The sequence below is a fragment of the Thalassophryne amazonica genome, chromosome 7 (genome assembly GCF_902500255.1).
Source record: "Thalassophryne amazonica chromosome 7, fThaAma1.1, whole genome shotgun sequence".
NCBI lineage: Eukaryota > Metazoa > Chordata > Actinopteri > Batrachoidiformes > Batrachoididae > Thalassophryne > Thalassophryne amazonica.
Window position 1 is genome coordinate 54,440,140 of NC_047109.1, and position 22,910 is coordinate 54,463,049.

General features: G+C 43.4%; 1 protein-coding gene across 1 annotated transcript in view; it reads left to right on the forward strand.

Annotated features, from left to right (window-relative positions):
- gabbr1a (gamma-aminobutyric acid (GABA) B receptor, 1a) overlaps positions 1-22,910 on the forward strand; it is a 442,232-nt gene that overhangs the window by 393,574 nt on the left and 25,748 nt on the right. Inside the window, exons 19-21 of the mRNA XM_034174198.1 lie at positions 4,585-4,692; positions 12,849-12,942; positions 15,080-15,207. Of these exons, the coding sequence (XP_034030089.1) occupies positions 4,585-4,692; positions 12,849-12,942; positions 15,080-15,207 (330 nt within the window). The remainder of the gene's footprint in view (positions 1-4,584; positions 4,693-12,848; positions 12,943-15,079; positions 15,208-22,910) is intronic.

Here is a 22,910-nt window from a genome sequence, read left to right on the forward strand (position 1 = left end):
ATTCCAAGCCAACAAAATTAATGCCTCGCAGATGTGAAGAAATCATGAAAAAATGTGGTTATACAACTAAATACTAGTTTAGTGATTCACAGGATTGCTAAAAAAGCAGTTTGAACATAATAGTTTTGAGGTTGTAGCGTCAACAGCAGATACTACTATTATTGTGAACACCCCCTTTTCTACTTTTTTTTTACTAATAGCCCAGTTTCATAGCCTTAAGAGTGTGCATGTCATGAATGCTTGGTCTTGTTGGATTTGTGAGAATCTACTGAATCTACTGGTACCTTGTTCCCCATGTAACAATAAGAAATATACTCAAAACCTGGATTAATCTTTTTAGTCACATAGCACTACTATTATTCTGAACACTACTGTACACAGTCACACATTGATGTCAGAGTGCTGGTATGCCCACAGATGCATGCCAGGAGTATCTGTGGGATGAAGGACCCTGCTCTTAGGCACCTTAGTATTTGCTGCATCTTGTTGGGGAATTCAACCACTGGTCACAAGCTTGCTAGTACTGGATGTAGTATTTACCTATCAGAAAGACAGTAAGAACAGACAAGTGTTGTCAATTCAATGATTTACTACCTTACTAAAAAGAGAGAATGTACTGGTGAGCTCAGAAAGAACAACAGCCTCTGTAGAATACGGAAATCATGGTGGAGTCCAAAAGAATTCATTCTTTTTTGGGTGGCTTTTGACAACGTCAGCCAGATCAATGATACCCTCCAGAAAGTAGGCATGTCTGAGTTAAAGTAAACAATCAAAAGAAGACATCAGCATAAATACAAATGCTTAATCATAAGATGCAAACCTGAAAAACAAAGATTAGTGTTAAAAAATTCAACAACCTTCATAGATCAGTTTATACAATGGGATAAGAAGGAAAGGAGCTGCTCATGAACATAGCTTATTTACAGTACCATTTATCAGGCTTGGTGGTCACAAATGCAGGACTCATCTACACAGCTCTGGTTTTTAAGATCATTTACAGAGGTACTAGGCAGGGTCCAGTACACAAAAAAGGCAGTCTAAAATTAGCAAACAAGTCAGAATCATCAGGCAATAAGGTGTGGTTGAAAAAACAGGCAGTAGGTCAAAACACACTAGGAAGCAGGCAAGGCGAGGAAAACACAAGGTACCGAGCTGGAAATGATGGCACAAGGCACAACGATCTGGCGAGGAAACAGTGCAACCAGTGAAGCTTATATACACCCTGGTGATGAACTACAGATGTGTGGAAAGCTCCAGAATAGGATGTGGCCCAAACAGTGTGTACCGCCCACCACCAAGCATGAAGAGAGGCAGACAAGAGAGATAGGGAAAGACAAAGCCCAAGCAGGAAAAACCCAGCAAGAGAAATCACATACAGCAAAAAACAACCAAACCTAACTAAGCAGAACAGAACAAACATAATACAAAAAGTCCAAATCCTGACACCATTTTCCTTTTATAAGATCGTCACAATCCCTCGGTGGTGACGAAGATGGTCTCTTGATTGATTCCCGGATGGGATATGAGGTCTGTGAGAAAAGTATCAGACCTTTTTATTTTTTTCAAAAACCATATGGATTTGAATCACGTGTGATTGCATCAGACAAACTTGAACCTTCGTGCGCATGCGTGAGTTTTTTCACGCCTGTCGGTTGCGTCATTCACCTGTGAGCAGGCTTTGTGTGAGCAGTGGTCCACCCCTCTTGTCGGATTTTTATTGCGATTAAATGTCTGAACGATTTGGCACTTTGCTGCATCGCGGCGCGGTGGAGCCGCTCCTCTTTCCATGACAAAAACTCCTGTAACAGTGGAATGTGCCGTTCATTTCTAAACTGGACGCTGTCTTGATCCGGTATGTCGTCTGACTAGCACAGGAATTGTGAAAAGACGTGGACATCAGCATTTTAAGATAGACGTGCGGAGGAGTTCCGTGCATCGCAGTGGAGCCGCATGGCGCAAAGCAACGCCGTGATGAAGCCTTCCAGGACATGCTGGGGCATGTCCAGCTCATGCACAATCACAATCGGATAATCACACGACTGAAAAGCAACCGGAATCCATCTGAAATCCACCTGAAAGCCGTCCTGTGAGACCAACACGGAGGTGGTTTTGTGCTGCGTAATGAACGGCTCCATGGCGCGTCCCTCCGCTTTTCTTTCCATGAAAAAAACTCCTGTAACAGTGGAATGTGCCGAAAAAGTGCTGATGTCCACGTCTCCTGCCTTTTTGTGTAAGTCAGACGAGGTCCCAGATCAACAAAGCCTTCACGTTGGAAATTATCTGGTTGTTTGAGCATGTCGATCGGTGCTGGGAGCGCGCCGCACTCTCAGCAGTTGTGGGCCATCCTTAAAGCAGCAGTAACATTCCTTAATCTGTATAATCCCCATAAAATCGTCCCTGAAAACCATATTAATTTTCCGAACAGTGTCCACCTGGAGGTCTCTCGCAGTTTCTGGAGAAAAATTGATGCAGCAATGCTCCAAATCGTTCAGACATTTATTCGCAATAAAAATCTGACGAGAGGGGTGAACCACTGCTCACACAAAGCCTGCTCACAGGCGAATGACGCAACCGACAGGCGTGAAAAAACTCACGCATGCGCGCGAAGGTTCAAGCTTGTCTGATGCAATCACACGTGATTCAAATCCATATGGTTTTTGCAAAAAATAAAAAGGTCTGATACTTTTCTAACAGAACTCCTATAGGCTGCACAAAGTATAATACTATGACACACCCAATTTATCCATCCATCCATCCATTTTCTTCTGCTTTATCCGGAGTCAGGTCGCGGGGGCAGCAGCTCAAGCAAAGCTGCCCAGACCTCCCGATCCACACACACCTCCCCCAGCTCCTCCGGGGGAATCGCAAGGCGTTGCCAAGCCAGCCGAGAGATGTAGTCCAATATGCTATAGTAGGCAGCTAAAATAAACCGTTTTGTTTCCCACCTTCCAGAAGGGAAGCAACACTCTTCAAATAGCCAAGCTACAGAGGTGTGATCATTGAACAATCAAATGTTTTATTGCAAATAGTCAACAGGGTCACAAGAAACGTGTGGATAAGAAAACACTGTAACTGCAAAAGGCTTGAGAAGAATTAAACATGGCGCTACCAGGATTATCTTCCTGTGCCACCAGAACCACAACCTGCCTGGAGTGTTCAAAAGTAAAAGGTGTTCAGTGGTCAGAGACACGGCCAAGGTAATGAAGGCTGAAACACGACCACCACTGAACAAGATTAACAAGTTAAAAGATCAAGAATGGGCCAAGAAATATTTGAAGACAAATTTTCAAAGGTTTTATGGGCAGATGGCATAAGAATGACTCTTGATGGACCAGATGGATGGACCAATGTTGGATCACTAAAGGACACAGCATCACTTCAAGTCAGAGGAGGGGTACTGGAATGGGCTGCTGTTATTAAGGATGAGCTAGTTGGGCCTTATCGTGTTGGCATGGACTCAGAATCAACTTCCAAACCTACTCCGTGTTTTTAGAAGATACGTTCTTCAAGCAGTGGTACAAGAAAAAAGTTTGCATCATTCAAGGGCGCCGTAATTTTTTTTTTATTATGCAGGCTAAGTACTCCACTGCTTAGCTAGCCAGCGAAGGCCTCAAACATGACAGAATAATGACTCCAACCCTAATGAGAACTTGTTGGCCTTTCTTAAACATGACATTTACAGTGAGTGAAAACGATACACCTCTCTGAACAGCATCTCGGAGGCTGTGGTTGCTGCTGCACAAAATGTTGATCATTAACAGATCTGGGGAGGTGATGGTCTAGTGGTTAAGTGTTGGGCTTGAGACCAGAGGATCCTCTGTTCAAATCCCATGAAATCACTAAGGGCCCTTGGGCAAGGTCCTTAATCCTCTAGTTGCTCCCGGTGTGTAGTGAGTACCTTGTATGGCAGCACCCTGACATCGGGGTGAATGTGAGGCATTATTTGTAAATCGCTTTGAGCGTCTGATGCAGATGGAAAAGCGCTATAAAAATGCAGTCCATTTACCATTTAGATCAAGAAACAGACAGACTCCATTGATGAAAGTCTCATGGCAGATCTTAAAAAGAAGGGTGACATTTTGGGTTGACTGAGAGCACGGTATTTGTTCAACAATTAAATTAATGCTCAGCAGTTCAGCTTGCCTAATAAATGTGTACGCAGCACATTGCATCATGTTGTGCTTTTATTTATTAATAACTGTTTTCACAGGGGATGAGCACAGAAGTCTGCCACATGTTATGTGATTAATGGTGCTGATATTTGTAGGATCAGAAACTGTCCATGCAAAAGTGTCGTGATCTTGCTGTGTTATTTCAGGTTGCAGCACAAATCGTGCTGCTGTGTCTGTGTAGAAGTGAACACATATAAGAACACTAATCTCTGGCTGCTCCCAAAATATACTTAGGCACACTCACTTGCACATGCACACACAGTCAAATACATTCCTAGGTCACCCAGAAATCACAAGGACACTTGTCACATTATTTGTCCTGGTTGTTTGTCTTTGTTTGTGGAATGGCTCGTGATGCCCTTGGATAGTGACAGTTGGTCTGTGTGTGTTTGTGTCCTTAATCTTACAGCAGCAATTGGAGCCGTGGAAACTCTACGCAACAGTGGGAGTGCTGCTGGCTATCGACTTCTTGTCACTCATGATCTGGCAGATTGTGGATCCTCTGCACATCACAGTGGAGGTAGAGCTCACCACAGATCATTTAAATGTGCCTTGCAACCAATGTCATCAGTCAGCAGCACAGCAAAGACACACTGCTCCTTGGTTGGAAAATAAAAGCCCTTTCACTTTGATTTATCTTTCAATCAAAGAGCAAAAACAAATAACATGTCATCGTCCAAAGCACAAAGCAACATTGTTATAAATGACATTCTGTCCTTGATTTATTCTCTTTTGTGTCTGATGAAACTGTTAGAAGTATTAAAGGTTTCACTGTAGCATGATTTCATTCAATGTTTCTTTGCAAAACCTGTTCATGGAAGCGTTGCTGCTAAAGTATATGTGGCTCAAATTGATTATGTTGATTTCCTATTGTCTATTTCTGACACTTGATTATGTACGTTTAGCACTGTTGCCCCACAGCGAGAAGGTTGTGGGTTCAATTCCCGTGGCCTTTCTGTGTGGAGTTTGCATGTTCTCCCAGTGTTTGCGTGGGTTTCCTCCGGGTGCTCCGGTTTCCTCCCACATCCAAAGACATGCGGGTTAGGTGGATTGGAATCTTTAAAAAAAATTGTCCGTAGGTGTGTGTGTGGGTGTGTCTGTGTTTGTTTGTCTATTTGTGGCCCTGCGACAGAATAGCGTCCTGTCCTGGGTGTACCCCGCCTCGCGCTCTATGACTGCTGGGATAGGCTCCAGCCCCCCGCGACCCTTAATTGGACTAAGCGGTAGAAGATGGATGGATGGATGGATGGATGGATGGATGGATGGATGGATGGATGGATTATGTACGTTTTGTGGATACCCAACCACGACATGAAATGGTGTGTAATCTGTGGAAATAGTAGTTCTGTAGAAAGTTGTGACCAATCTGGAAAAGTTTGAACATGTTCAAAAAATTGTGATGTTTTGACACATCATGGTAATATGCATTTTTTTACTCTATGATTATAGATGGCTTTGGCTATTATTCCATTAGTGCGTCTTGAAATAAATAGTTTGTCTTTGATGACAAGTCACTATTAAAGGCTAAAATTAAAATAGAAAGCAGATTGCATTATTTATGAAGTGAGTGGTGGGAAATTATTTCACAGCAGGGTGGAAATGATTCCGGGCAGCGTAGTGAAGCGTTCAGTGTGTGTGTGTGAATGTGTGTGTGTGTGTGTGTGCCTGTGTGTGGAGGGTAGTGCGTTCAAACACAGTGCGTTCAAACACTCACTGTTAATATACATCCATAATGCCATGAAAATCATGACACTCTCTTCATTAGAAGACAGTTTTCAGATGTTAATTGATGCATTGCAGGTTTATAATAATATTGTTATAAGTACAGACATTAGCATACGAGGTCTGTTAGAAAAGTATCCGACCTTTTTATTTTTTGCAAAAACCATATGGATTTGAATCACGTGATTGCATCAGCCAAGCTTAAACCTTCGTGCGCATTCGTGAGTTTTTTCACGCCTGTCGGTTGCGTCATTCGCCTGTGAGCAGGCTTTGTGGGAGGAGTGGTCCAACCCCCTCGGCGGATTTTTATTGTCAGGAAAATGGCTGAGCGAGTGCCGCTTTGCTGCATCAAAATTTTTTCAGAAACTGTGAGAGACAGCCAGGTGGAAACCATTCGGAAAATTCAGATGGCTTTCGGTGAAGATCTTATGAGCATCACACAGATTAAGGAGGATTACAACCAGATTAAAGATGGCCCACAGTGGCTGAGGGTGCCCCGCACTTCGAGCGGCCATCGACAGGCTGAAACAACCAGATCATTTCCAAAGTGAAGGCTGTGTTGATCCGGGACGTCGTCTGACTACCAGAGAAATGGCAAGAGAGGTAGACATAGCACTTTTTCAGCACATTACACTGTTACAGGAGATTTTGTAATGAAAGACGTGCAGCGGAATTCGCGCGTCAGGACGGAGCCGCATAAAGGCGTAGAACAAAAAGCACCTCCGTGTTGGAAGTCTCACGGGACATGCCCAGCTCTTCCACCATTCAGAAGATTCAGAGGGCTTTGGGTGGCTTTTCAGTCGAGTGAGTATCCGAGAAATTGTCGAAGATCTGGGCATGTCACATGTCCTGTGAGACCAACACGGAGGTGCTTTCGTTCCGCGCCATTAGCGGCTCCGTGGCGAATTCCTCCGCTCCCGTTTTCATGACAAAATCTCCTTTAACAGTTGAATGTGCCGGAAAAGTGCTGATGTCCACCTTTTCTGCCATTTCTCTGGTAGTCAGACGACGTCCCGGATCAACGTGGCATTCAGTTTGGAAATGATCTGGTCGTTTCAGCCTGTCGATCGCCGCTCGGAGCGCGGCGCACCCTCCGCCATTGTGTGCCGTCTTTAAACCGGCTGTACCACTCCTTAATCTGTGTGATGCCCATAAAATCGTCCCTGAAAGCCATCTGAATTTTCCGAATGGTGTCCACCTGGCAGTCTCTCACAGTTTCTGGAAAAATTTGATGCAGTGCTGCTCCAGCCGTTCGGACATTTTCCTCACAATGAAAATCCGACGAGGGGGGAGGACCAGTGCTCACTCAAAGCCTGCTCACAGGCGAATGACGCAACCGACAGGCATGAAAAAACTCACGCATGCGCACGAAGGTTCAAGCTTGGCTGATGCAATCACACGTGATTCAAATCCATATGGTTTTTGCAAAAAATAAAAAGGTCTGATACTTTTCTAACAGAACTCCTATAGGCTGCACAAAGTATAATACTATGACACACCCAATTTATCCATCCATCCATCCATCCATCCATTTTCTTCTGCTTTATCCGGAGTCAGGTCGCGGGGGCAGCAGCTCAAGCAAAGCTGCCCAGACCTCCCGATCCACACACACCTCCCCCAGCTCCTCCGGGGGAATCGCAAGGCGTTGCCAAGCCAGCCGAGAGATGTAGTCCCTCCAGCGTGTCCTGGGTCTTCCCCGGGGCCTCCTCCCGATGGGATGTGCCCGGAACACCTCTCCAGCGAGGCGTCCAGGGGGCATCCAGAAAAGATGCCTGAGCCACCTCAACTGGTTCCTTTCGACGTGGAAGAACAGCGGCTCGACTCCGAGCTCCTCCTGAGTGACCGAGCTCCTCACCCTATCTCTAAGGGAGTGCCCAGCCACCCTGCAGAGGAAACTCATCTCGGCTGCTTGTACTCGCGATCTCGTTCTTTCGGTCATGAGCCAAATCTCATGACCATAGGTGAGGATGGGAACGTAGATCGATCGGTAAATCGAGAGCTTTGCTCCCCTACTCAGCTCTCTCTTCACCGCGACAGTCTGATACAGTGACCGTATCACTGCAGATGCTGCACCGATCCGTCTATCGATCTCACGCTCCATCCGTCCCTCACTCGTGAACAAGACCCCGAGATACTTAAACTCCTCCACTTGAGGCAAGGACACTCCACCGACCTGAAGAGGGCAAAGCATCTTTTTCTGGTCGAGAACCATGGCCTTGGATTTGGAGGTGCTGATTTTCATCCCGGACACTTCACACCCACACCCAATTTATATGTATATAATTACACACATGTACACAGAACCACGCATATGCTCAGGATGTGCAAATTATTCTAATTAATTACTTTGCTTTCTGATTAACTAATCTCAATTAGTTGCATATATAAATTTTGGATGTGCACAATGGCTTAAATGTTAGCACTGTTACCTCACAGTAAGAAAGTCCTGGGATTACGTCCCACCTCATTCTTTCTGTGTGGAGTTTGCATGTTCTCCCTGTGTTCGCGTGGGTTCCCTCTGGGTGCTCTGCTTCCTCTTGCTTCCAAAGACATGCAGGTTAGGTGAATTGAAAACTTTGGAAACAGCACTGGAATGCACTGGTTTTACATGGCTGACATGGAACGTCAGCCAATTCTCACGGACCTTGGAAGTTGGAAACACACAGAGACAGAGTTAGTAATTTTGGAGATGGGGAACGGACCAATGAACCTGGGAGCGGTTCTCCTGGGAAGTCCTCTCATAGGCAGATGTCACGTGGAAAGCCAGACCTTCTGGCCCGAAGTGTGTCTGTTCTTATGAGCAGCTGCCTTATAGGTGGCTGAAACACGCTAGAGCCTGACGAGCCCGCTCCCAGGTTCTTCAGCAGCAAAGTATGAGGGCTAATGCTGAGGGTACACGTGAGTCCAGGTCTGTGGGAGGACACAGAGAGGGTTGAAAGCCATTTAGTACATGAAAAGGGGAGTAAACAGTAGAGGATGACGAACGGCAATTATGAGCCAGTTCAATCAACATCAGTTGAGAAGCCCACGTGGCCGGGTGCTGGGAGGAGAGAATATGGGGCTCTTCTTGAGCTCCTCTTTAACCCTTTCTATCTGTTCGTTGGCCTGTGGGTGATACACGGAGGTGAGGCTGGAAGAGACTCCCAGCAGGTGGCAGAATTCTTTCCAGAACTGAGAGACAAACTGAGGGCCGCGGTCCGAACAATGACACCATTTTTAGAACCAGGACTGTAGGAAAGAATGAAATTAAATCGGCTGAAGAAAATTGCCCAGCGGATCTGCCTGGTGTTTAAACGCTTAGTGTGAAGATACTCTAAATTTTTATGGTCTGTCCATATTAAAAATGGCTCTTGTGCCCCCTCAGCCAATGGCACCACTCCTCCAAGGTCACTTTCACTGCCAATAGTTCCTGGTCTCCAATGTTATAATTACGTTCAGTATCAGACAATTTCTTTGAGAGATAGGCACAGGGATGTAACTTATTATCAGCAAGATTGATTTGAGACAAGATTGCTCCGATGCCTATGCCAGAAGCATCAACTTTGACCACGAACCTTCGGGCGGGATCAGTAAGGAGCAGGGCAGGGGCCACAGTAAAGCAATCTTTTAGGACCCGGAATGCCTCGTCACCCTCCGATGTCCAGTGAAATTCACGGAGGGACGAGGTGATGTTATGCAGAGGAGCAGCCACGGTGCTGAAATTACAAATGAATTTACGGCTAAAATTTGAAAAGTCCAAAAAATCTCTGTATCTCCTTTTGGTTCTTAGGGACTGCCCAATCACAAACCGCTACAAGCTTCTCTGGGTCCATCTGGATCTCACCCTGAGCGATCACAAATCCTAAGAAGGATACAGTAGATCTATGAAGTTCACATTTTTCTGTTTTGACGAACAGGTGATTCTGAAGCACAGTTTCCAGCACATATGTGACACATGTGAGTCTCCTCGTCTGGAGAGAAAATCAGAATATCATCAAGATATACAAACAAATTTATTCAGAAACTCCTGCAGTAATGTCGTTAACCATATTTTGAAATATGGCAGGGGTGTTGGTTAGCCCAAACGGCATGACTAGATATTTATAATGACCAGTCGGAGTATTAAAGGCTGTTTTCCATTCATCCCCCTGTTTAATGCACACCAAATGATAAGCGTTGCAAAGGCCCAATTTTGTGAAAACTGTGGCGACCTCTAGCAGCTCAAATGTGGTAGCAGTGAGAGGCAGTGGGTACCGGTTCTTAATTGTAACGTCATTGAGGCCACAGTAATCAATGCATAGACGGAGGGTTTTGTCTTTCTTCTCTACAAAGAAGAACCCCGCTCCGGCAGGCAAACACGAGGATTGAATCAAAGCCGCCTCTAATGACTCCTGAATGTACTCGTTTATAGCAATGCGTTTAGTTGCTGACAGAGAGAATAATTTACCCCAAGGGAGATTAGTTCCAGCAGTAGCTTGATGGCACAATCGTAGGAGTGATGCAGTGGTAAAGATTTATCTTTTGCTTTGCTAAAGACCTCGGCTAACACTGCGGCATTCCAAAGAGGTCTGGATTCTAGACCACTACCTTAACGGTGGAACTAGGCAGACAACGTCCAGCACAAGCGGTTTCCCAGGGACTAATCTGCCCTTTAGACCAGTCAAAGTTTGTGCTGTGTTTCTTCAGCCGGGGATGCCCCAATATTGGCAAATGAGTCATTTTATCAAATACATGAAAACCAGTTGTTTCAGAATTATTCTCAGCGATTATTAATCGGACTAACTGTGTATGATGAGTGATTTGTCCAAGTTCGTAGCCATCCAGTGTATGCACCACCAGAGGGCGTGAGAGACGATAGAACTTAAGGTGCAGGGACCTGGCGAGAGAAGACAGCAGTAAATTAGCTTCAGAACGTGAGTCAGTGAACACCGGAACAGATGCAGACGAGTGCTCAGAGATAAATTTAGCTGAGATCACATTCTGAGGTGTCAAGGAAGTAATGGAGCTTTGAGTCACCCGTAGTACTGGTTTAGACCGCACGGGGGCACCCCTGACCAGGCAGTCGGGGATCACATGCCCTGCCTGCCCACAGTAAAAACACAGTCCCTCGTCCCTACAGTGCCGGTGTTCCTTTGTATATAAACGGTTGTAACCCAACTGCATGGGTTCGCTCGTGGTGCTGTGAGGGAAGCTGGAGCCAAGATGATTCGGGACAGTCACTTGTGCAGGCAGCGTCGCAGAACGCTGAGCTGAGAGGCAGGGCACTCATTGAGGTTTTGTTGATCCGGGACGTCGTCTGACTTACACAAAAATGGCAGGAGACGTGGACATCAGTACTTTTTCGGCACATTCCACTGTTAACAGGAGTTTTTTTCATGGAAAGAAAAGCGGACGGATGCGCCACGGAGCCGTTCATGGCGCGGCACAAAACCACCTCTGTGTTGGTCTCACAGGACGGCTTTGAGATGGCTTTCAGACAGCTGTCGGTGGGTTTTCAGTCGTGTGACTAACCGAGAAATTGTGGATGAGCCTGGACATGCCAGAACATGTCCTGTGAGGCTTCATCACGGCGTTGCTTTGTGCCATGTGGCTCCACCGCGACGAGCGGAATTCCTCCGCACGTCTGTCTCAATGTGCTGAAAAAGTGCTGATGTCCACTTCTTCTGCAATTCCTGTGCTAGTCAGAGGACGTCCCGGAAAAAACACAGCGTCCAGTTTGGAAATTAACGGCACATTCCACTGTTACAGGAGTTTTTGTCATGGAAAGAGGAGCGGAGGAATGCGCCACCGTGCCGCTCATGGCGCGGCACAAAACCACCTCCCTGTTGGTCCACACGACTGAAAAGCCGTCTGAATGAATAAGAGAATAAGAGGGCTTCTTAAAGAAAAAATAACAGGTCTGTGTGAGCCGTGAATTCCGCACGTCGGGACGGAGCCACATGGCGCAAAGCAACGCCGTGATGAAGCCTCACAGGACATGTTCTGGCATGTCCAGGCTCATCCACAATTTCTCGGTTAGTCACACGACTGAAAACCTACTGACAGCCGTCTGAAAGCCATCTCAAAGCCGTCCTGTGAGACCAACACAGAGGTGGTTTTGTGCCGCGCCATGAACGGCTCCGTGGCGCATCCGTCCGCTTTTCTTTCCATGAAAAAAACTCCTGTAACAGTGGAATGTGCCAAAAAAGTACTGATGTCCACGTCTCCTGCCATTTTTGTGTAAGTCAGACGACGTCCCGGATCAACAAAGCTTTCACGTTGGAAATTATCTGGTTGTTTCAGCGGGGTTTGAGCCTGTCGATCAGCACTCGGACCGCGGCGCACTCTCAGCAGCTGTGGGCGGTCTTTAAACCGGCTGGAGCACTCCTTAATCTGTGTAATCCCCATAAAATTGCCCCTGAAAGCCATTTGAATTTTCCGAATTGTGTCCACCTGGAGGTCTCTCACAGTTTCTGGAAAAAATTGATGCAGCAAAGCAAATCGTTCAGACATTTATTCGCAATAAAAATCAGACGAGAGGGGTGGACCACTGCTCACACAAAGCCTGCTCACAGGCGAATGACGCAACCGACAGGCGTGAAAAAACTCACGCATGCGCACGAAGGTTCAAGCTTGGCTGATGCAATCACACGTGATTCAAATCCATATAGTTTTTCAAAAAAATAAAAAGGTTGGATACTTTTCTAACAGACCTCCTGTGTGTGTATATATATATATATATATATATATATAGTTTTATCTTCCATTTTTTAAGGTTACTATATTAACTGAGTTAACTGTGTGGAGGACTTTCTTACCAGAGGGAATCAGCCACAGACACTCTGATTTTCACTTGCAGGGCATGTTTGCCTCCTTCCTCACAGTGCTGTTGTCTCATCATTTCTCATTAACCTCGTCTCTCTTCCTTTTTGCTATCTCTCTTTCTTCCCTTTCTTTCCATACCTACTCTCTCTTCGTCTGCCTGCACGTGAGTAGAAGTTCACTAAGGAAGCCCCTAAAGAAGATTTGGATGTCCTGATTCAGCCCTTGCTGGAGCACTGCAACTCAGAGAAGATGAACACATGGCTGGGTATCCATTTCTTTTTTCTCAGTCTGTCTCTTTAACGCTCGGCCCTGTACGTCGAAATATGTCACTCATGCACATATGCAGGCACATACACATGCGTACACACAGCCACAACCATTCAGTGTGAATTAAATAGGTTTCCTGTCACAGCCCCCTCCACCCCCGGATGTTTGGTCCCCCTTTTTTCTCTCTCAGTTTTCACTTCTGCTTCTTTCTTCTGCCCACGCACTCCCTGCCTCCCTCTGTCTGTCTTACTGCTCTGCTGTCTTTCTTAGCGTAGCAGCTCTTATGAAAGTATAATGCTGCTGAAACTCAAATAATGTGGGTCACAAACTGGGCCATTGCCCCATAGCTTTTTCCTTTGACAGAGGAAAAAAAAAGAAGAGGGGGTGCTTTAATATTCTGTATATAAACAAAATGGACAGTGGGAAGAAGTGCTAAACTTTCTTTCCCACTTCTGTCACTCTGTCACTTCTCATCTTTTACATATCTCAGTAGATCTGAGTGGCTTCATAGTTTTTTCCAACATTGTTTCCTCTGTAGTTTGGATTTCAACCTCATTTTTGCTTTACCACTCTTGCGTAACTGTCTCACTTGCTTGCATCCGGAATGTGTTTATGATTTGCACAATAATGCTGCGGGAAGAAACAGTAGATAAAATGTTCACATGACAACTTCCCAAAATAAGTACTGTATGTGTGTCATGGCTTTATCCTATAATAAACAGATTTTGCGGGGGGCATTTTTTTGGAGCTACTACAGATGGCTGTGCATGCCAATCCCAATGGATCAATAGTTTGTGAAATACTAGAACCAGCACATCTGGCATCAGCAACCTTGCCACGTTCAGTGTGTCTGAGATCATCTTTCTTTACCATTATGATAACTGGTAAATGCAATAAATGCACAGGGTTTCTGCCACGTGATTGGCTGTTTCGATATTTGCTTTGACGAACAGTTAACAAGTGGGTCTAATGAAGTGGCCAGTTGGTAGTGACACTTTCACTGCAATGGCTGCTGGACATAAACTTGACAGCCATACTGTGAGGAGCAGGCTTGTTGTTGTACATAACGTCACATGGTTGAGACAACACATCTTCTGTCATGAGATTTGACATCTTTTGAAAAATTCTCAACTGATTTTCATGAAAGAAGTCTAATTTATAATAGCTTGTTGATTGAATTACTGTAATTATAAATGTGTCAGGTTTAGGGGCACAGTTGGAATTTATTTAAATTAATATCGTGTCATTTTAAATTTTGAAACACATTACTGAATTCAGAAATTCTTTGTGAAACTGCAACATGTGTGTTTACAGTTTTATTTGGACCAGTACTTTTGCTAAAAACAGCTCAGTGGATTTTGATATGCAGATTGATGCTTTTGACAGGATGAGTTAGAATGCAAAATCAAATTTCTTGCTTTTATCATTCACAGTTGTGAAGTAGTTTAGTAAGGGGGCGGGCCCAGCTATCAGGGGCCAACTAAAAATCCATGGCGCTTCGGTATGGCTTCATCTAGGTAGGATTCTGACTTAGAGGGGTTCAGTCATAATCCCACAGATGGTAGCTTTGCACCATTGGCTCCTCAGCCAAGCACATATACCAAATGTCTGAATCTGCGGTTCCTCTCGTACTGAGCAAGATTACTACTGAAACAACACATCATCAGGAGGGTAAAGCAGTATAACCAATTTGTTAACTTCATTTTGTACAATCCACTGTCACACACTGTGCAGGTAATTTGCTGGAATGTGCCCCTCACATGATGGCAGTGAGGCTTACATGTCTTTTCATCAGCGTGTCACCTCTGTGTTCTCTGTGGTATCACATTATAATGTAATTCACATTTACGTTTTTCATTCACATTTCTCAGCATGCATTACAATGTTTCCTTCAAAAACCATAACGTTTAAGACAATATTATTTTTGTCCCCAGATACAACATAATGGCTTCGATGTGTATTAATGATAATGTACAGTTATCAGAAAACATTCTGATTAATGTAACATAGCAGAAAACATAAAGATTGGTTTAATGGAGAACAGCTGTGTGGTTTCATTTTTGTAGGTGCTCCACATAAGCATTGCATTTTGTAACCATTTGTTGTTGCTGTCACTGTTTTCTCTCTTCCCGTAGGTGTGGTTTATGGCTACAAGGGTCTGTTGTTGCTTCTGGGCATATTTCTGGCTTATGAGACCAAGTCTGTCTCCACAGAAAAGATCAATGACCATCGCGCCGTGGGGATGGCTATTTACAACGTTGCTGTGAGTCTAAAAAGAAACAACGCTATCACACCCAAACTCCTGTTTCTGTGCCACTGCCTGCTTTCTCCTGTTTGGCTTTTTAGGTGCAGAGCAGACTGCAGCTCACTGAATAGCATTAATGTAGCCATAAGTAAGATCTACAGCACCCCATATCACAAAGTAATTGTAGTATATCAGTACTGCCGCCTGCATGATTACTTTGTCTTCTGCTGAGATTTCTGCCTGGTTTCTTTCTGGGGTCCAGTGTATAATTGGCCGTTTTTGACTACTTTTGGTTTTACCTTCATAATTTACCTTAATACACTGTTTACTTTGCCTTGTTTGGTGTCATTTTTTTTTCAGAGCAACCTCATGTGTGAGTTTACAGCTTTTCTTTCATTCTGACATACTGTATTAACACAATGAACCTAAAGTCACACAAAACATAAAATCTGAATAGAAAAAAGTTTGGTTTTTACTGTGAAACCCACAAACATGTTTAATAAGCCATTTTTATAACTTAGAATGCAAATATACATTTAAATTTCAAAAACATATGTACAAATGTGAACAACAAAGTTATATATATATATATATATATATATATATATATATAAACTATTCACATTAAAATGCAGGAAATGCGTCAGGCATTTTTGTACAACTATTTACAAAACAGTAAGATGCCACACAAATTTTTTGTGCCACTCAAAAAACAATTCCTGTCCAACACAAGACAGAGAGGACACAGGCCTGACTGGGTGGACAACAGGGGGAGTGTCACTCCTCTTGTTGTCCACCTGGAGGCAGTGTTGGCACTTTTGTTTGCCTTTGGTGGCTTTTTTATGGCCAGAATGTCCTCAGCAACCAACCCACGTGGGTTAGTGATTTTGATTGGTTTAGGTCATGCGTTTTTCCACCAATGATATAGGGGAAGTCTTGTTTTTTCCCTGCCTCTCCTGCAGCAAGACGGAGCTGAACCAGGAAATGAGAGTACTGTTTGCTGCGGGTTTTCGGCAAATACGTGCACCAAATATTACCATAATATTCAGGAAAAAGCATCGCAGAAATAATCATGATTCAAGTTACACTAGGCCTAGCAACAGAATTTAAAAACTGGTATATAATTTAAAGTCCACACTTTCAACACACATTCAAATGGAGACTCAGACTGTAGAGTTTTGGATGTTACGTCTGCTTAATTTAGTCATGTGACTTTGACACGGAGGCACATCAGACGACTCCAGAGGGTTAATCAAGATCAGAATACTTCATACTCCTTTTGTGTGCTGTATTTATTAGCACTTTTTTCATTTAATTACAGAATGGAACAGAATGTGACATCTAAATATTTCCTGTGTAGTGACAGTGGAGTTGTAGAGAAATGTCATTGATCATTTTCAGTGAATCTCGTTTTGGCAGCACTTTAACAAAATCAACGTGTGAACGCAGATTCCGACTGTCTTTTCTTTTTTCTGTATTTTTATCTGTTACTGTTTTCATACAACCAACCACAAGAAATAAAGAAATAATACAAAATACTCAGGTTTCTAAAATGTCGAGTTCTGCTTTTTTAAATTTATTTCTAAAGTGAAAGTTAAATTTTTGTGTATGATGAAAAAGATCCACTTTGAGTTCAAACTATCTTCTTTAGTGAACCTTTAGTACGGTTTCTTTAATATCAGTTTATCATGATTGCCTTCTTAAGAGAAGAATTTTTAAAACACAGTCCTGCATGAATATTACATCTTCAGAAACTAAACCAATCTGTGTTGAGGCCTTAACTAAGAATTTGTCATCAAATTCAAATAACTTAAATCCTGGTAAGGTTTATATGTTTATGTATTTACTTGTCCAATAATCATGAGTGTGATTGTCCGTGTTTTCTCCAGCATTTTTATTTTATTTTGAGTTATTTATTTTGAAAAATATTGTGAAATAGGAACTTCACAATGTATTTATGAAATATAATTAAGGAAGTTTTAGTGATGTTCAAATGTAGTCTGGTGTGTGAGGTGCTCCTCAGTCAAGAGTAAAAGAAAACATTATGAAATGTATAAAATAAAATGCCAAACTGTCTCAGAATGGATGTAATTAGAAAGGGTTATTTGTAACCATGAATACGAGCTCCCATTAGTACCAGACTCATACCTTATTGCTGATGCAGGACAACAGTCACCAAGACTGTCCATTCCAATGCTTACCTGTGATATTTACACTTGTGGTTATTCCAGAAGTAAGTGTTACTTTGAACAAAAACCAAACTATAACTAAAATTAAAACATTATGTTTTTCCCCTTTTGGTCTCAATCAAACTCACTGACTCATCTTCAACCACTGACTCCAATTAAGGGTCATGTGGGGCTGGAGCCTATCCCATGAGTCATAGGGCGTAGGGCGGGGCACACTTCGGACAGGACGCCAGTCTGTCGCAGATCCACATATAGACAAACAAACACATACAGACAATTTAAAGTTTCCAATCCACCTAACCTGCATGTCTTTGAATGTGGGAGCACCCGGAATCAATCCCATGACCTTCTTGCTGTGAGGCAACAGTGCTACCCACTAATCCACCATGCTGCCCCAGCAACCAAAGTAGAAGTATGAAAATGCGAAAAACTGAAAAGCATTTTGCCAACCAACTTCTATCCATTTTCTCAAAATGTAAGATTTTTGTAGTGGTTTTCAAATAGTAATTAACACTCTGAAATAATAATGTTTTTGTTCAGATTTCTATTTCATTTTGACATAAAAACCACTGCTACTGTTGATATGTTTTTAAAATTATTTTCACTCCTTGTTTATGTACCATACCAAGAACATGCCACAGTATCACCTTGTTTTAGACATATTTCTCTTCATTTCATGACTACTTGCAGTACTGTGCAAATGTGTTATGCAAAGTAATTTACAAACAGTAAGGAGCTAACAAAGCTGCAGAAATAATGAAAAATTTCTAAATTTCAAATAATTTCTTTTTAATACAAAACAAAAATCAATATCTTCTGCTTATCACATAAAGTAGTGGTCAGCAACCCACGAATGCAGTGCTGCATGCGGCTCTTCAACCCCTCAGCAGTGGCTCCCTGTACCTTAACGGCTCTGTGTCTGTGAATCAGTTTTTTCTCCTGTGTGGCAGCATCTTTTAAGTTGAAAATGTCAGAGGATTTTAGACTGAGTGATGCTATGATGTACTGTAAATGTCACACCTTTGCAGTCACATGAAGTATCTTCACGAAGGTGAGAGCTTTGTTTTTAGACTCAGATGCTTCATTCTGCTGAGTGAGGGCGAGTACATCAGTGCATGTGAGACAGCGAGCATGGAGCAGGGAGGTGGGACTTTAGCCCAACAGTGGAGCAACATGTTAAGAAAAAACAAAACTGTGGAGCTGACTTATTTCTAGCTCCACTTTCAGTACTGGTGCAGGACCAACGGTACCGTCCTGTTCATACCAGGTACGTGACAATTATACTGAATTTATGAGATGACATTGATATCAGTTTATGCATTAAACATCATCACAGGAAAAAGAAATAATCAAAATTCCTTAAAAAATGAGAATATATATGAATGCACTGAATACAAATCATGCATATGTGCATTAAAAAAGCAGAAATCACATGAAGCAGGTGAGGTGAGACCTCTGAACCTTCATAGACTGTTTTCCAAAGGTTTTTATTTTAGATCTTGAGCTAATGTAGTTGTGTTTTATGTTCAAGCACAAAACATGACTGAGGAGGGAAAGAAAAAACAGGATGACTCCCATCACTCTAAAGTGAACTCCAGTCATGAAAAAAATACAAGCTGGCTGATTTTTATGTTGTTGTTTTTTAAGTTTTTAGACTGCAGCTGTATGTTTTGTTCATTTCAAAGTGAGTTACCTCTTATTTTATTCTTATTTTCAAGAAATATGGGGAGTCAAATCAGCCTGCATTGTTCTGTTCAGTTTATATCAAAGTTTTCCTGCACATGTCCAGGTATTTGTTTTCCTTCTTTATAAGAATTTGGTTTTACATTTGTTCTACAAAGTTTAATTTTCAATTTATTTCAATTTATTTTCATATATACGAGGTCTGTCAATAAAGTATAGGTCCTTTTTATTTTTTTCAAAAACTATATGGATTTCATTCATATGTTTTTACGTCAGACATGCTTGAACCCTTGTGCACATGCGTGAGTTTTTCCACGCCTGTCAGTGTCGTCATTCGCCTGTGAGCACTCCTTGTGGGAGGAGTCATCCAGCCCCTCGTCGGAATTCCTTTGTCTGAGAAGTTGCTGAGAGACTGGCGCTTTGTTTGATCAAAATTTTTTCTAAACCTGTGAGGCACATTGAAGTGGACACGGTTCGAAAAATTAAGCTGGTTTTCGGTGAAAATTTTAACGGCTGATGAGAGATTCTGAGGTGATACTATCGCTTTAAGGACTTCCCACGGAGCGAGACGTCGCGCAGCGCTCCCAGGCGCCATCGTCAGCCTGTTTCAAGCTGAAAACCTCCACATTTCAGGCTCTATTGATCCAGGACGTCATGAGAGAACAGAGAAGTTTCAGAAGAAGTCGGTTTCAGCATTTTATCCGGATATTCCACTGTTAAAGGACATTTTTTTAATGAAAGATGCGACGCTCCGCCACAGGAAAAACACCTCTGTTGGAAGCCTTAAGGACAAGTTGGAACATGTCCAGCTGTTAAACAATTTCTCATATACTCATTCCACTGAAAGCCATCAAAAGCCGCCTGGATTTTACAAATGGTTATCAACACGGAGGTGTTTTTCCTGTGCTGCCGCACCGCACCGGCTGCGTCCCGACGCGCGGAACTCCTAGGCATGTCTGTCTTAATGTGCTGGAAAAGTGCTGATGTCCACGTCTTTTCACAATTCCTGTACTAGTCAGATGACATACCGGATCAAGACAGCGTCCAGTTTAAAAATGAACGGTACATTTCACTGTTACAGGAGTTTTTGTCATGGAAAGAGAAGCTGCTCCACCACGCGTCGCGGTGCAGTTGTGGGCCGTCCTTAAAGCGGCAGTAACACCCCATAATCTGTTTAATCCCCATAAAATCGTCCCTGAAAGCCATATTAATTTTTCGAACGGTGTCCACCTGGAGGTGTCTCACAGTTTCTGGAAAAAAATTGATGCAGCAAAGCTCCAAATCGTTCAGACATTTATTCGCAATAAAAAATAGACGAGAGGGGTGGAACACACCTCACTCAAAGCCTGCTCACAGGCGAATGACGCAACCGACAGGCATGAAAAAACTCACGCATGCGCACGAGGGTTCAAGCTTGTCTGACGCAATCACACATGATTCAAATCCATATGTTTTTTTAAAAAAATAATAAGGTCGGATACTTTTCTAACAGACCTCGTATGTAAGTATTCACAGCCTTTGCCATGAAGCTCAAAATTGAGCTCAGGTTCATCCTGTTTCCACTGATCATCCTTAAGATGCTTAATTGGAGTCCACCTGGGGTAAATTCAGTTGCTTGGACATAATTTGGAAAGACACCCACCCATTTACATATAAGGTCCTACAGTTGACAGTGCATGTCAGAGCACAAACCAAGGATGAAGTCAAAGGAATTGTCTGTAGACCTCCAAGACAGGATTGTCTCGAGGCACAAATCTGGGGAGGATACACAAACATTTCTGCTGCTTTGAAGGTCCCAGTGAGCACAGGGCCTTATTTGAACTTATTTATTTATTTGGCACACAACTCGTCAATAACAAAAACTGATATACAAGACAGTTCCACAGTGACACGTGTGACCAAAAAGGGGGTGAGCAGAAGCAAAGCTTATAAACGCCCACCCCATATATACATACATACATATATACACATTACCTACCCCCAGAGCAAGCACACAGGCAACAGTGGTAAGGAAAAACTCCCTCTGATGTATTGAGGAAGAAACCTCAAGCAGACCAGACTCTAAGGGGTGACCCTCTGCTTGGGCCATGCTACAAACACATTTAACAACACAAACTCAAATCCCATTATCATAAACATATCAAGTGAACACTGTGTCTTCGTCTACATACATATTTACATACATATACAATATACATGTATACACACACCAACATACACCTACACATGCATACATAATTACACACACACACACACACACACACATACATATACACACATACATACACTCAGCAAAAATATAAACGCAACACTTTTGGTTTTGCTCCCATTTTGTATGAGATGAACCCAAAGATCTAAAACTTTTTCCACATACACAATATCACCATTTCCCTCAAATATTGTTCATAAACCAGTCTAAATCTGTGATAGTGAGCACTTCTCCTTTGCTGAGATAATCCATCCCACCTCACAGGTGTGCCATATCAAGATGCTGATTAGACACCATGATTAGTGCACAGGTGTGCCTTAGACTGTCCACAATAAAAGGCCACTCTGAAAGGTGCAGTTTTATCACACAGCACAATGCCACAGATGTCGCAAGATTTGAGGGAGCGTGCAATTGGCATGCTGACAGCAGGAATGTCAACCAGAGCTGTTGCTCGTGTATTGAATGATCATTTCTCTACCATAAGCCATCTCCAAAGGCGTTTTAGAGAATTTGGCAGTACATCCAACCAGCCTCACAACCGCAGACCACGTGTAACCACACCAGCCCAGGACCTCCACATCCAGCATGTTCACCTCCAAGATCGTCTGAGACCAGCCACTCGGACAGCTGCTGAAACAATCGGTTTGCATAACCAAAGAATTTCTGCACAAACTGTCAGAAACCGTCTCAGGGAAGCTCATCTGCATGCTCGTCGTCCTCATCAGGGTCTCGACCTGACTCCAGTTCGTCGTCATAACTGACTTGAGTGGGCAAATGCTCACATTCGCTGGCATTTGGCACGTTGGAGAGGTGTTCTCTTCACGGATGAATCCCGGTTCACACTGTCCAGGGCAGATGGCAGACAGCGTGTGTGGCGTCGTGTGGGTGAGCGGTTTTCTGATGTCAATGTTGTGGATCGAGTGGCCCATGGTGGCGGTGGGGTTATGGTATGGGCAGGTGTCTGTTATGGATGAAGAACACAGGTACATTTTATTGATGGCATTTTGAATGCACAGAGATACCGTGACGAGATCCTGAGGCCCATTGTTGTGCCATACATCCAAGAACATCACCTCATGTTGCAGCAGGATAATGCACGGCCCCCTGTTGCAAGGATCTGTACACAATTCTTGGAAGCTGAAAATGTCCCAGTTCTTGCATGGCCGGCATACTCACCGGACATGTCACCCATTGAGCATGTTTGGGATGCTCTGGACTGGCGTATACGACAGCGTGTACCAGTTCCTGCCAATATCCAGCAACTTCGCACAGCCATTGAAGAGGAGTGGACCAACATTCCACAGGCCACAGTTGACAACCTGATCAACTCTATGCGAAGGAGATGTGTTGCACTGCATGAGGCAAATGGTGGTCACACCAGATACTGACTGGTATCCCCCCCAATAAAACAAAACTGCACCTTTCAGAGTGGCCTTTTATTGTGGACAGTCTAAAGCACACCTGTGCACTAATCATGGTGTCTAATCAGCATCTTGATATGGCACACCTGTGAGGTGGGATGGATTATCTCAGCAAAGGAGAAGTGCTCACTATCACAGATTTAGACTGGTTTATGAACAATATTTGAGGGAAATGGTGATATTGTGTATGTGGAAAACGTTTTAGATCTTTGAGTTCAT